This window comes from Nerophis lumbriciformis, linkage group LG07 (assembly GCF_033978685.3).
Source record: "Nerophis lumbriciformis linkage group LG07, RoL_Nlum_v2.1, whole genome shotgun sequence".
Taxonomy (NCBI): Eukaryota; Metazoa; Chordata; class Actinopteri; order Syngnathiformes; family Syngnathidae; genus Nerophis; species Nerophis lumbriciformis.
Window position 1 is genome coordinate 56,519,051 of NC_084554.2, and position 14,825 is coordinate 56,533,875.

General features: G+C 40.9%; 1 protein-coding gene across 3 annotated transcripts in view; it reads left to right on the top strand.

Moving 5' to 3' along the window:
• The first annotated feature begins 264 nt into the window (after nucleotides 1-264).
• Nucleotides 265-14,825, top strand: part of snx16 (sorting nexin 16) — a 49,110-nt gene continuing 34,549 nt past the window's right edge. For 2 of the 3 annotated variants that reach the window (XM_061964864.1, XM_061964863.2), the window contains exons 1-5: nucleotides 265-633; nucleotides 4,720-4,806; nucleotides 7,150-7,298; nucleotides 7,363-7,428; nucleotides 11,916-12,052. In XM_061964864.1, coding sequence (XP_061820848.1) covers nucleotides 265-633; nucleotides 4,720-4,806; nucleotides 7,150-7,298; nucleotides 7,363-7,428; nucleotides 11,916-12,052 — 808 coding nt within the window. Of the gene's footprint in view, nucleotides 634-4,719; nucleotides 4,807-7,149; nucleotides 7,299-7,358; nucleotides 7,429-11,915; nucleotides 12,053-14,825 lie in introns of all 3 variants that reach the window. The other variant, XM_061964862.2, reaches the window with a different exon arrangement.

Sequence of the window (14,825 nt, forward strand, 5' to 3'; positions counted from 1 at the left end):
TATATTATATTATAAATAAATATATTATATTATAGTATGCACATTAAAAGTATTGTATTGGTGCTGAGCAGCTGACTAGTCTTCTCTGTGTAATCAAAGGTACAAAACACCACCACAAGATCTAGTTTATAGCAACAGTAAATGAAGATCCTTGTTGGGTTGGTGGTTGAAGAAGTATTTTGCAACCTTGTGTCCAGGGTGTTGAGCGTCTGAAGAACTGCTGACCACAGAAGCGTTGGCCAGGAGGAGACAACACCAAAGAGGATGGCATCGCCGTTTGTGCCTGTCCCTGTGCCTTTGGACAGAGCCTCGTCAGGTGGCAACAGGAAGGCGAGGCGGACACAGCGAGCGTCTTCACTGGGGAGTGTCTCGTCCACACTGACCACGTCCACCAATGGGAGTTCCCCTCGCCTGTCCAATGGCGTGGACCGAGGCCGCCAAAGCCTGACGCCGCCGCCTCTCCGTAGCCCCGTCTCGCAGACCGGGGTGAACGGAACTCTCGAGTCCTTTGGCTGTCCAGGTTGCCCTCGCTCCGTGTCAGACCCTGTATGGAGCCAGCAGGGAGGAGAGCAGAGGCCCATCACTCCCACCGTGCTTGGGTATGAGGTCATGGAGGAGAGGGCAAAGTTCACGGTAAAAAAAACAAAGTCTGAAGTCTGGGATAATAACTTCTTTTATATTATCAGTGCTTTTTTTTGTCAGTTTTTTGCATATTTATTACAAACTAAAAAACATCCATCCATTTTCTACCGCTTGTCCCTTAAGGCGTCGCGGGGGACGCTGGAGCCTATCCCAGCTGCACATACATATTATTTTATATTTATATATATATATATATATAAACATATGAATATATGTATGTATGTGTATATATATCATACTTGCCAACCCTCCCGAATTTTCCGGGAGACTCCCGAAATTCAGCGCCTCTCCCGAAAACCTCCCGGGACAAATATTCTCCCGATTTTCAGCCGGAGCTGGAGGCCACGCCCCCTCCAGCTCCATGCGGACCTGAGTGAGGACAGCCTTGACGGGAGGACAACAGGGTGACAAGAAATAAATCATCCAGACGAGAGATAAATTGTATTATTATGTTTATCTTACCTAAAAATAAATATATTTGTTAATTTAAAAAAAAAAAAAAACTAAATTAATTTTTACTATATTTTGCTAAAAACATCAAAATTAATTGTATTTTTATTTGTATTTTTTCTGACTCCTTATTACATCCAGCCATAGAATTATACATTAAAATAAACATATTTGAAATAATAAATTATAAATTATCATAATAATTCATTTAAAATGACCATATTTAATTCTTAAAATAATTGCTTGTTTATCAACAACTTTAGCATTTTATTCATTACATTTTGAAGCTCTCAGAAGCCAAGTTATGTTATATTCCTTAATATTTATTTATGCAAGTTTGAAGTATCAATTATCTAAACACAGTTTTGTTTGCATAATTTCAGGATATATATATATATATATATATATGTCTTAATAAGGTTATCCAAAAAATAGTGCTCGATACCGTAGTAGAGCGCAATATATGTATGTGTGGGGAAAAAAAATATCACAAGACTACTTCATCTCTACAGGCCTGTTTCATGAGGGGTTCCCTCAATCATCAGGAGATTTTAATGGGAGCATTCACATACCATGGTTTATATAGGGCACAGAGTGGGTGAGTACAGGCTGGCGTAGGGGCGTGGTGATTGGCTCATGTGTTACCTAGGAGGTGTTTCCGTCTGTGGCGGCATGCTGATACAATTTCGCTGCGCTTGTTGAGGGATGACAGGTCTGGACGGTATATGATAAACAGTTTCTCTTTCAAGCATAGGTTGCATCTTTTATTACCACTATTGTAAGGTGTGCTGGATGCAAGAATTTGCCATGTTATTGAATATTCAACATTATTGTCTTTGAGGTCCCAAATGTGTTTGCTGAGTTCTGTGGTATTCCGCAGGTTTTGGTTCCTGAAAGAAGCCTTGTGATTGTTCCATCTGGTTTTAAACTCTCCCTCGGTTAATCCTACATATGTGTCGGATGTGTTAATGTCCTTGCGTGTTACCTTAGATTGGTAAACAACTGATGTTTGTAAGCACCCCCCGTTGAGAGGGCAATCAGGTTTCTTGCGGCAGTTGCAGCCTTTGTTGGTTTTGGGGTCGCTCTGTCCGGGGGTCGACGGCTCATTTGCAATTGTTTTGTTGTGGTTTGAGATAATTTGTCGTATATTGTTCATACAGCTGTAGCTCAATTTAATGTTGTTCTTGTTGAATACTTTTCTTAGGGTGTTGCCTTTGGGAAAGGGTTTGTCAATCAGAGTGAGGAATTTGTGGCCAATGTTAGTTGAGACGTTTTTACTGTATGGGGGGTTGTACCAGATGATGTCGTTTCGTTTTCTGTTCTTTTTTGGTTGGTTTCCTGGCGTGGGTTCATAGGTGAGGGTGAAATTGTATCCGCTTTCATCAAGGGCTTTTAGGTACGGGGGGGTTGCTTGGTCAAATTCAGCTTTGCTAGATGACAGCATCGATAGCCTTTTATTAATTCCGGTAGGTATTCTTTTCGTGGTGGTGGTTGGGTGGTTGCTGTCATGGTGCACGTATTGGAGTGTTGTGTTGGATTTTGTGAATGGTTGGTAGCTGTTATTTCTCAGGTTGAAAGTGACGTCGAGGAGGTTGACGGTTTGCTTGTTGGCTTCAATCGTGATCCGTAGGCCGTTCTCTTTGAAAATTTGGCATATGCGCTTCTTGGTATTCTCGCTGCTCCTTGGCGAGGCGCGACACACTGCCAGTCCGTCATCACGGTAAATACCAAGGTTCAGGTTGAGGCTAGCAAGCTGGGAGAGGAGGAAACTCCCAACGAGTTCACACGTTTCTATATATATATATATATATATATATGAAATACTTGACTTGGTAAATTCTAGTTGTCAATATACTCCTCCCCTCTTAACCACGCCCCCAACCACGCCCTGCCCCACCCCCGACCACGCCCCCACCTCCCGAAATCGGAGGTCTCAATGTTGGCAAGTATGATATATATATATATATATATATATATACAGTGGTGGTCAAAAGTGTACATAGACTTGTAAAGAACATCCTGTCATGGCTGTCTTATGTTTTTGTGATGTAGTGATTGGAGCTCATACTTGTTGGTCACAAAAAACATTCATGAAGTTTGCTTCTTTTATGAATTTATTATGGCTCTACTGAAAATGTGAAGATCAAAAGTATACATACAGCAATGTTAATATTTGCTTACATGTCCCTTGGCAAGTTTACCTGCAATAAGGCACTTTTGGTAGCCATCCACAAGCTTCTGGCAAGCTCCATTTTTGTTTCATCTGACATCACATGGACAAAGATAAGACCTTCTGGAGGAAAGTTCTGTGGTCAGATGAAACAAAAATGGAGCTGTTTGGCCACAATACCCAGCAATATGTTTGGAGGAGAAAAGGTGAGGCCTTTAATCCCAGGAACATCATCCCTACTGTCAAGCATGGTGGTGGTAGTATTATGCTCTGAGCCTGTTTTGCTGCCTATGGAACTGCTGCTTTAAATGGGACAATGAAAAAAGAGAATTAGCTCCAAATTGTTCAGGACAAGCTAAAATCATCAGCCCGGAGGTTGGGTCTTGGGCGCAGTTGGGTGTTCCAACAGGACAATGACCTCAAAAGTGGTAAAGGAATGGCTAAGAATGAAGGTTTTAGAATGGCCTTCCCAAAGTCCTGACTTAAAGGTGTGGACAATGCTGAAGAAACAAGTCCATGTCAGAAAAGCAACACATTTAGCTGAACTGCAGCAATTTAGTGGTCAAGTGGTCAAGCAGAAGCTTGTGGATGGCTACCAAAAGCGCCTTATTGCAGGTAAACTTGCCAAGGGACATGTAAGCAAATATTAACATTGCTGTATGTATACTTTTGACCCAGTAGAGCCATAATAAATTCATAAAAGAAGCAAACTTCATGAATGTTTTTTGTGAGCAACAAGTATGTGCTCCAATCACTACATCACAACAAAATAAGAGTTGTAGAAATGATGCCTTTACAAGTCTATGTACACTTTTGACCACCGTTGTATATATATTGTTGCGTTTTGGACCAGTTGTTCCTCCCAGGGAATTCAAGTCACAAATCGCTCCCAAGCTCTTTACGTCACTTAAAGCTGAGTTGAAAAACCACCAGAGACAGAATAGGTATTTTGTAATATATTGGCAAAGCTTTGCAAATATACTTTCACAGAAACAGCATAGAACATTCGGATCGCCCCGCTAAAATGGTCTGTCTTCCCAACGCCAAAAACCCCTCTTTTCTTCCCCCTCCCTAGCCGTAATACATGCACAACGTCTCCCTAGTCATAATACATTCCAAAGAACTCAAGGTTAACACACACAGTTTACTTGCTAGAGTGAAGAAAGAAGTTGAAATGGAAAACACGAGCTGTTTTCAAATATGACTATGAAAGAAAATAAGTAACACTAAAATTCGGATATATGTAAATATCTGCCTCCGACAATATATACATACGTATATATACACACACACACACGACAATCTGATTTGTCTCAGGGATTTTTAACTTTTGAAGTTCTGTTCAAATTTACACACACCCTTTGTATACAAAGAATGTAGAAGAGTCCTTGAAAGAGAAAAAGATAACATAATTTAGGTACAACCTAAAGGAGTATACTGTCCATTGTGTGCTGCAGGTCTATAAGGTCCTGGTAAGGAAAACACCGGAAGAAAGCTGGGTAGTTTTCAGAAGGTACACTGATTTCTCCAGACTCAACGACAAGGTTTGTTGTTATTGTACCTTTCTTCATGCTTGATGATGACAATAGTAACCATGGTGACATCCTCTGATGTTTTTGACTTCATCAAACATCATTGTCCTTTCTACCTACAGGTATACTCTATCTATTTCTAGCTAGATCTATTTCTGTGCCTAGATCTATCTCTCTCTATGACTGACATTTTTTAAATATATTATACGTTTTTATTTTTGTTAAAACATTTGCCATTTTTTGTGGTCCCCTATACTATATATATATATATATATATATATATATATATATATACATACAGTGGGGCAAAAAAGTATTTAGTCAGCCACCAATTGTGCAAGTTCTCCCACTTAAAATGATGACAGAGGTCTGTCATTTTCATCATAGGTACACTTCAACTGTGAGAGACAGAATGTGAAAAAGAAATCCAGGAATTCACATTGTAGGATTTTTAAAGAATTTATTTGTAAATTATGGTGGAAAATAAGTATTTGGTCAATAACAAAAATTCAACTCAATACTTTGTAATATAACCTTTGTTGGCAATAACAGAGGTCAAACGATTACTATAGGTCTTTACCAGGTTTGCACACACAGTAGCTGGTATTTTGGCCCATTCCTCCATGCAGATCTTCTCGAGAGCAGTGATGTTTTGGGGCTGTCGCCGAGCAACACAGACTTTCAACTCCCTCCACAGATTTTCTATGGGGTTGAGGTCTGGAGACTGGCTAGGCCACTCCAGGACTTTCAAATGCTTCTTATGGAGCCACTCCTTAGTTGCCCGGGCGGTGTGTTTGGGATCATTGCCATGCTGGAAGACCCAGCCACGTTTCATCTTCAAAGCTCTCACTGATGGAAGGAGGTTTTGGCTCAAAATCTCACGATACATGGCCCCATTCATTCTTTCCTTAACACGGATCAGTCGGCCTGTCCTCTTAGCAGAAAAACAGCCCCAAAGCATGATGTTTCCACCCCCATGCTTCACAGTAGGTATGGTGTTCTTGGGATGCAACTCAGTATTCTTCCTCCTCCAAACACGACGAGTTGAGTTTATACCAAAAAGTTCTATTTTGGTTTCATCTGACCACATGACATTCTCCCAATCCTCTGCTGTATCATCCATGTGCTCTCTGGCAAACTTCAGACGGGCCTGGACATGCACTGGCTTAAGCAGGGGGACACGTCTGGCACTGCAGGATTTGATTCCCTGCCGGCGTAGTGTGTTACTGATGGTAACCTTTGGTACTTTGGTCCCAGCTCTCTGCAGGTCATTCACCAGGTCCCCCCGTGTGGTTCTGGGATTTCTGCTCACCGTTCTCATGATCATTTTGACCCCACGGGATGAGATCTTGCGTGGAGCCCCAGATCGAGGGAGATTATCAGTGGTCTTGTATGTCTTCCATTTTCTGATAATTGCTCCCACAGTTGATTTTCTCACACCAAGCTGCTTGCCTATTGTAGATTCACTCTTCACAGTCTGGTGCAGGTCTACAATTCTTTTCCTGGTGTCCTTCGACAGCTCTTTGGTCTTGGCCATAGTGGAGTTTGGAGTCTGACTGTTTGAGGCTGTGGACAGGTGTCTTTTATACAGATAACCAGTTCAAACAGGTGCCATTAATACAGGTAACAAGTGGAGGACAGAAGAGCTTCTTAAAAATGAAGTTACAGGTCTGTGAGAGCCAGAGATCTTCCTTGTTTGAAGTGACCAAATACTTATTTTCCACCATAATTTACAAATAAATTCTTTAAAATTCCTACAATGTGAATTCCTGGATTTTTTTTCCACATTCTGTCTCTCACAGTTGAAGTGTACCTATGATGAAAATTACAGACCTCTGTCATCATTTTAAGTGGGAGAACTTGCACAATCGGTGGCTGACTAAATACTTTTTTGCCCCACTGTATATATATATATGCCCGGAGTTCCTTAAGGCCCTGGACGCTGTGGGGCAATCTTGGTTGACAAGACTCTGCAACATTGTGTGGACATCATGAGCAGTACCTCTGGATTGGCAGACCGGGGTGGTGGTTCCCTCTCTTTAAGAAGGGGAACCGGAGGGTGTGTTCCAACTATTGTGGGATCACACTTCTTAGCCTTCCGGTGAGGTCTATTCAGGTGTACTGGAGAGGAAAAAATGTGAAGGCAAAAAAACACAAAGGCAGAAACAAAACCTAATCCAACAACATCCACGGTATATCTGTACTACAGCAAAACCATGCAATTTAAATACAAAAAGTCTTTCCAACCTCCTGGGAAATATTTATTTCAGGCCAGCATTGAATATTTCTATCATGTATTTATTGTTGTTATTTGTGCATGTGTTACGTATGTTCCTTTGTGTGTGTGCACTACAGTTGAAGGAGATGTTCCCAGGATTCCGACTTTCATTGCCTCCAAAGCGCTGGTTCAAAGACAACTACAACGACAACTTCCTGGAAGATAGACAGTTGGGACTGCAGACCTTTTTGCAAAACCTGGTTGCACACAAAGACATTGCCAACTGGTATGTACCATGTGGGGCCTCGGACAAAACAGTACGTCTCTAAATCTGTTTGCTTGACAGCCAGGCAGTCAGGGAGTTTTTATGTCTGGATGAGCCACCAGGCCCCTTCGACAGTTTGGAGGAAAGCAGGGTGAGTATGTGCCAGCATGGTCTTGTATTTTCCTCTTCTTAGGAACAATATTTGGGAAATAGTTCTATGTAGCTTTCATTCACATTTATTTGGTGATAGTGTCAAAGAGAAACCCAAGTTGAGAGAGAGATTTTCCGCCATTACCACTAAATAAACAGTCGGTGTGCTCACAAAGACAAGAGTGTGCTGCCATAGTTCAGTAGAGAGTGAGAACAAGCTGGGACTATTAATACTTCACTCTTCAAACTCTTGCAATTTACTCAAAAATGCATTTTCTACCTGTGGCTTTTTCTGAAAATAAAAGTTGTGATTAATCACATCATAAGACACACTGAGTAAGACAAGAAGGCATGCTTATTGCTAGGGGTGTAACGGTACGTGTATTTGTGTTGAACCGTTTTGGTACGGGGGTTTCGGTTCGGTTCGGAGGTGTACCGAACAAGTTTCCACACGAACATATTACCGTATTTTCCGCACCATAAACCGCCCTGGGTTATAAGCCGCGCCTTCAATGAACGGCATATTTCAAAACTTTGTCCACCTATAAGCCGCCCCGTGTTATAAGCCGCATCTAACTGCGCTAAAGGAATGTCAAAAAAACAGTCAGATAGGTCAGTCAAACTTTAATAATATATTAAAAACCAGCGTGATGTGGGCGCGCATGGAGTCGTATATCAACATGGACGGAGCTGCGTGAAAAAAGCCACCCGGCCTCTTCGCGTAAACTTCCCTTAACCACTCGCTCATCTTTTCTTCATCCATCCATCCCTTCGAGTTAGCTTTTATGATGACGCCGGCTGGAAAGGTCTCTTTTGGCAAGGTCTTCCTTTTGAATATTACCATGGGTGGAAGTTTCCGGCCATTAGCATGGCAAGCTAGAACCACAGTGAAGGATGACTTCTCATTCCCTGTGGTGCGAATATTCACCGTACGTGCTCCCGTTGTATCCACAGTGCGGTTCACAGGAATATCAAAAGTCAGTGGAACCTCGTCCATGTTGATAATGTTTTCTGGCCGGATCTTTTTTTCAGCTATCTTGTTTTTACAATATGCACGGAAAGTAGCCAGCTTTTCTTGAAAGTCTTTAGGCAGTTGCTGTGAAATAGTAGTCCGTGTGCGGATGGAGAGATTGCGTCTTTTCATGAACCGGAAACCTGTCGCTTAGTAGGAGCCATTTTGTGGTCTTTACAGATGTAAACACACAAAGGAAATGAAACGTAATATCCGCGCGCTTCTTCTTCTTCTACAGGGGCGGGTGGTTGCTTACAGTAGAAGAAGAAGCGCTTCCTGTTCTATGGGGGCGGGTGCTTACCTTGGCGGTTGCTTGGCGTAGAAGAAGAAGCGCTTCCTCTTCTACGGGGAAAAAAGATGGCGGCTGTTTACCGTAGTTGCGAGACCGAAACTTTATGAAAATGAATCTTAATATTAATCCATATATAAAGCTCACCGGGTTATAAGCCGCACTGTCAGCTTTTGAGTAAATTTGTGGTTTTTAGGTGCGGCTAATGGTGCGGAAAATACGGTAAGTAGCCGCCTCCGCTTCCTTCTGCCTCTGTCTCTGTCAGTCCTCTACACAGCACCCAGCATTGTCCCACCCACACAACCATCTGATTGGTTACACACAGAGCGGTAACAGCCAATCAGCAGTGCGCATTCAGAGCGGTAAAAGCCAATCAGCAGTGAGTATTCAGAGCGGTAACAGCCAATCAGCAGTGAGTATTCAGAGCGCATGTAGTCAGTGCTTAACGTTTAGCAGGTAATCATCAGGCAGCGGACTCTGCCCAAATGATAATAAACACCTCCCAGTCAACTACTAGTAACATCACTATGAGCCCGTTGACCTTCAGGAAATATAAAAGGCAGCTCAGCTCGCTCGCAGTCCTGGCTTGAGGTGAAGACTAATTCGCTTTTAGCGTAACGTTAGCTCATTTTGCGGTGTGTGTGTGTGTGTGTGTTACGGACAGCAAAGCCCTGTCTGCCTGTTATTTCACTTTACCTTTTTCTGTGTTGATTGAGCTGTGTTGAAGCAGCAAAAAGGGACATTATGTTAAATGAAGAGTTTCTGTCTCTGATAGTTGATATAATAATGTAAGTGCATCATTAAGCCTACATGAACTCCATGGTGTTCAGGGATGAATAGTCTCTCCTATTGCTATTGTACTATTTTTTCCAGCTATAGTTACATGAATCATTAGTAATGCAGCAGCCTAGTTTTGAATGGCAGGGTCCCTGCTATCACATGTTGATAAAAATATAACATTTACATAATAAAACTCAACTACAGGCTTCCCAAATGCTGTAATAAATGAAGCATGATGAGTTGACTTGAAACTGTTTAATGTTGCACTTTTTATATGTAGAAGAAAAGTTGTGTAATTTTATTTCATCTGAGCAACAACTTGAGGCAGTTTAATGTTGATTAACGTGGGCAGAATTATTATAGTGTTCCCATTGTTAAAAGGATAAAGCCATTGTTTACAAATTTGGTAAATAAATAACCAAAAAATGTATATTTTGTTGTTTTCTTACTGTACCGAAAATGAACCGAATCGTGACCGCTAAACCGAGATACGTACCCAACCGAAATGTTTGTGTACCGTTACACCCCTACTTACCGCTAAACAAAAGAAGAAATACAGGTAAAAGCCAGTAAATTAGAATATTTTGAAAAACTTGATTTATTTCAGTAATTGCATTCAAAAGGTGTAACTTGTACATTATATTTATTCATTGCACACAGACTGATGCATTCAAATGTTTATTTCATTTAATTTTGATGATTTGAAGTGGCAACAAATGAAAATCCAAAATTCCGTGTGTCACAAAATTAGAATATTACTTAAGGCTAATACAAAAAAGGGATTTTTAGAAATGTTGGCCAACTGAAAAGTATGAAAATGAAAAATATGAGCATGTACAATACTCAATACTTGGTTGGAGCTCCTTTTGCCTCAATTACTGCGTTAATGCGGCGTGGCATGGAGTCGATGAGTTTCTGGCACTGCTCAGGTGTTATGAGAGCCCAGGTTGCTCTGATAGTGGCCTTCAACTCTTCTGCGTTTTTGGCTCTGGCATTCTGCATCTTCCTTTTCACAATACCCCACAGATTTTCTATGGGGCTAAGGTCAGGGGAGTTGGCGGGCCAATTTAGAACAGAAATACCATGGTCCGTAAACCAGGCACGGGTAGATTTTGCGCTGTGTGCAGGCGCCAAGTCCTGTTGGAACTTGAAATCTCCATCTCCATAGAGCAGGTCAGCAGCAGGAAGCATGAAGTGCTCTAAAACTTGCTGGTAGACGGCTGCGTTGACCCTGGATCTCAGGAAACAGAGTGGACCGACACCAGCAGATGACATGGCACCCCAAACCATCACCCATCCATGCAAATTTTGCATTTCCTTTGGAAATCGAGGTCCCAGAGTCTGGAGGAAGACAGGAGAGGCACAGGATCCACGTTGCCTGAAGTCTAGTGTAAAGTTTCCACCATCAGTGATGGTTTGGGGTGCCATGTCATCTGCTGGTGTCGGTCCACTCTGTTTCCTGAGATCCAGGGTCAACGCAGCCGTCTACCAGCAAGTTTTAGAGCACTTCATGCTTCCTGCTGCTGACCTGCTCTATGGAGATGGAGATTTCAAGTTCCAACAGGACTTGGCGCCTGCACACAGCGCAAAATCTACCCGTGCCTGGTTTACGGACCATGGTATTTCTGTTCTAAATTGGCCCGCCAACTCCCCTGACCTTAGCCCCATAGAAAATCTGTGGGGTATTGTGAAAAGGAAGATGCAGAATGCCAGACCCAAAAACGCAGAAGAGTTGAAGGCCACTATCAGAGCAACCTGGGCTCTCATAACACCTGAGCAGTGCCAGAAACTCATCGACTCCATGCCACGCCGCATTAACGCAGTAATTGAGGCAAAAGGAGCTCCAACCAAGTATTGAGTATTGTACATGCTCATATTTTTCATTTTCATACTTTTCAGTTGGCCAACATTTCTAAAAATCCCTTTTTTGTATTAGCCTTAAGTAATATTCTAATTTTGTGACACACGGAATTTTGGATTTTCATTTGTTGCCACTTCAAATCATCAAAATTAAATGAAATAAACATTTGAATGCATCAGTCTGTGTGCAATGAATAAATATAATGTACAAGTTACACCTTTTGAATGCAATTACTGAAATAAATCAAGTTTTTCAAAATATTCTAATTTACTGGCTTTTACCTGTATTTACGCATGGAAAGTTGAACTCAGAAAAGCTAACATTAGTGTGAACTATTGCACAACATATGATTACATAACATTTACAATGGAAATAGAAATCCGCAGAAACGTATTAATTTTTCATGCATTTATTTGCTATATTTATCTGCCAGTCCATGAAAATAATGCCTATAATAAAGCTTCTATATAAGAAGTAAAACATCTCTATTGGTCCTAAATGTTTGAATGTCAGCGTTTGTTTTTGTCCTTTTGTTGCACTGTGAAGGCTTTCTGCGAGACTCTGGAAGAAAGCAACTACCGTCTACAGAAAGAACTTGTGGAGAAGCAAAAAGAGATCGCCTCACTCAAGCGGAGTCTTGTGGAGAAAGAGCAAGCCATTCTGCTTCTGGAGAAACACATCAAGTCAGTGTCAAAATGTCTTTGCACACATGACACATACTTATTCTTTGATGGTGTAGTACTAACGTTGGAAATGAACATTTTGGAAAAATTGTTTTCGATAAATTCACGGACTAACTGGAGCCAGCTCGCTAGCTTAAATGCTATCATGAAAACATTGTTCATGTTTCTATTTATCGTTTACACAACGTGACAACTGCACTGCTTTGGGGTTTTGTAGATAAAAAGGGGAAAATAAGAGACTCTAAATTAGGGGTCCTTAAAGTAGCAGTAGAGTGTAAAAACAAGTTGACTTTATACGCTTATACGTGTTTCATTGTATCCATTAAACTATATCCAGTTGTATTTACAATCCACAATGTATGTAAAAATACCGTTTAAACATCACAAAACGCCACAAATTGAGTCAGACGTTTTGAATATTCCGCTCCGGACGTCTTAGGTAATATCCGTAGAGTGACGTCACTGGAGTAACACTTCTGCTCTCTGACCATATTATTAGAGCAGTCATTCTGGAAATATACAAAAAAGTTGAAAGAGACGTGCTGTTTATTATTCACAATATTTATGTAAGACATTAAACACCATTTTCTTGTTTTCCTATATTTTTTATACTTATATATATTTATATATATTAGATATAAGCATCTAAATACATTTGATATTGAAATCACTACACTAACTTCAGTTGTTTTATTATTATTTATGACAACTGTGTGATCTGTGGTCACGTTTACACAAATGTTTTTACACGTAATCTGCGGTCGCCAGGCTTTAAGTCTGCATATTCATTTCATACAAAATTGAAGAGGCAAGTTTGCCAAACTATAAAAATATAGTGCAAATTGCAGTAAATCCATATTTTCGAGGGGAATTGCCAATATGCACACACAAAGACACACACACAAATACACACATTACGGCGCTTTTTTTGCCACACAGCAGAGCGTTGATTCTGACGTAACAATCATTTGTACCAAAATAATACTTCAGTTGGCATTGATTAAAGCTAGCTATCACAGACTATACCTACACAGACTATACCTACTCAGACTATACCTACACAGACTATACCTACTCAGACTATACCTACTCAGACTATACCTACACAGACTATACCTACACAGACTATACCTACTCAGACTATACCTACACAGACTATACCTACTCAGACTATACCTACTCAGACTATACCTACTCAGACTATACCTACACAGACTATACCTACACAGACTATACCTACACAGACTATACCTACTCAGACTATACCTACACAGACTATACCTACTCAGACTATACCTACACAGACTATACCTACTCAGACTATACCTACTCAGACTATACCTACACAGACTATACCTACACAGACTATACCTACACAGACTATACCTACTCAGACTATACCTACTCAGACTATACCTACTCAGACTATACCTACTCAGACTATACCTACTCAGACTATACCTACACAGACTATACCTACTCAGACTATACCTACTCAGACTATACCTACACAGACTATACCTACACAGACTATACCTACTCAGACTATACCTACTCAGACTATACCTACTCAGACTTTACCTACACAGACTATACCTACTCAGACTATACCTACACAGACTATACCTACTCAGACTATACCTACACAGACTATACCTACACAGACTATACCTACTCAGACTATACCTACTCAGACTATACCTACTCAGACTATACCTACACAGACTATACCTACACAGACTATACCTACTCAGACTATACCTACACAGACTATACCTACTCAGTGGTCTAGTGGTTAGAGTGTCCGCCCTGAGATGGGTAGGTCGTGAGTTCAAACCCCGGCCGAGTCATACCAAAGACTATAAAAATGGGAGCCATTACCTCCCTGCTTGGCACTCAGCATCAAGGCTTAGAATTGGGGGTTAAATCAACAAAAATGATTCCCCGGGCGTGGCCACCGCTGCTGCCCACTGCTCCCCTCACCTCCCAGGGGGTGATCAAGGGTGATGGGTCAAATGCAGAGGATACATTTCACCACAATGTGACAATCATTGGTACTTATGCAACAACACATAACTTCTACAACTTCAACTTTAACAAAGACCGTGACGACAATGCAATATGAAATATAAAGGATAAAACATTAAATATCAAGAATAGGGGAAAGTTCGACTCCTACCCTGAGACCTCTTTAAAGTTTTGTAATCAATCAGAAATATCAAGCAGCTAAAATGCACCAAACATGGGGAAGTGTGGAGAAAGTGTTTTGCATAAATTACCCATCATGCACTGTATATATGTATGTATGTATGTATAAACGCATACTTGCCAACCTTGAGATCTCCGATTTCGGGAGGTGGGGGCGTGGTCGGGGGTGGGGCGGGGGGCGTGGTTGGGGGCGTGGTTAAGATATATATATATATATATATATAAGAAATACTTGACTTTCAGTGAATTTTAGATATATATATATATATATATATATATATATATATATATATATATATATATATATAAATAAAATAAATACTTGAATTTCAGTGTTCATTTACAAACTGCAACTCACAAACACTTTAGAGTTAGGCTCCACCATCAGAATGTGTACTTAAACTTATAAAGATCACATGGATATTTTTCAGTGAGTTGATTCACCAAAACTAACCTGTTATACAGGAGGAAAAAGCACACAGGACGTTTCAATTGTTCACAGACTGGTCGCGCTCATCAGAATGACAAGACACTTCCGGTCTGCAGGTGATAGCATTCAATTGGG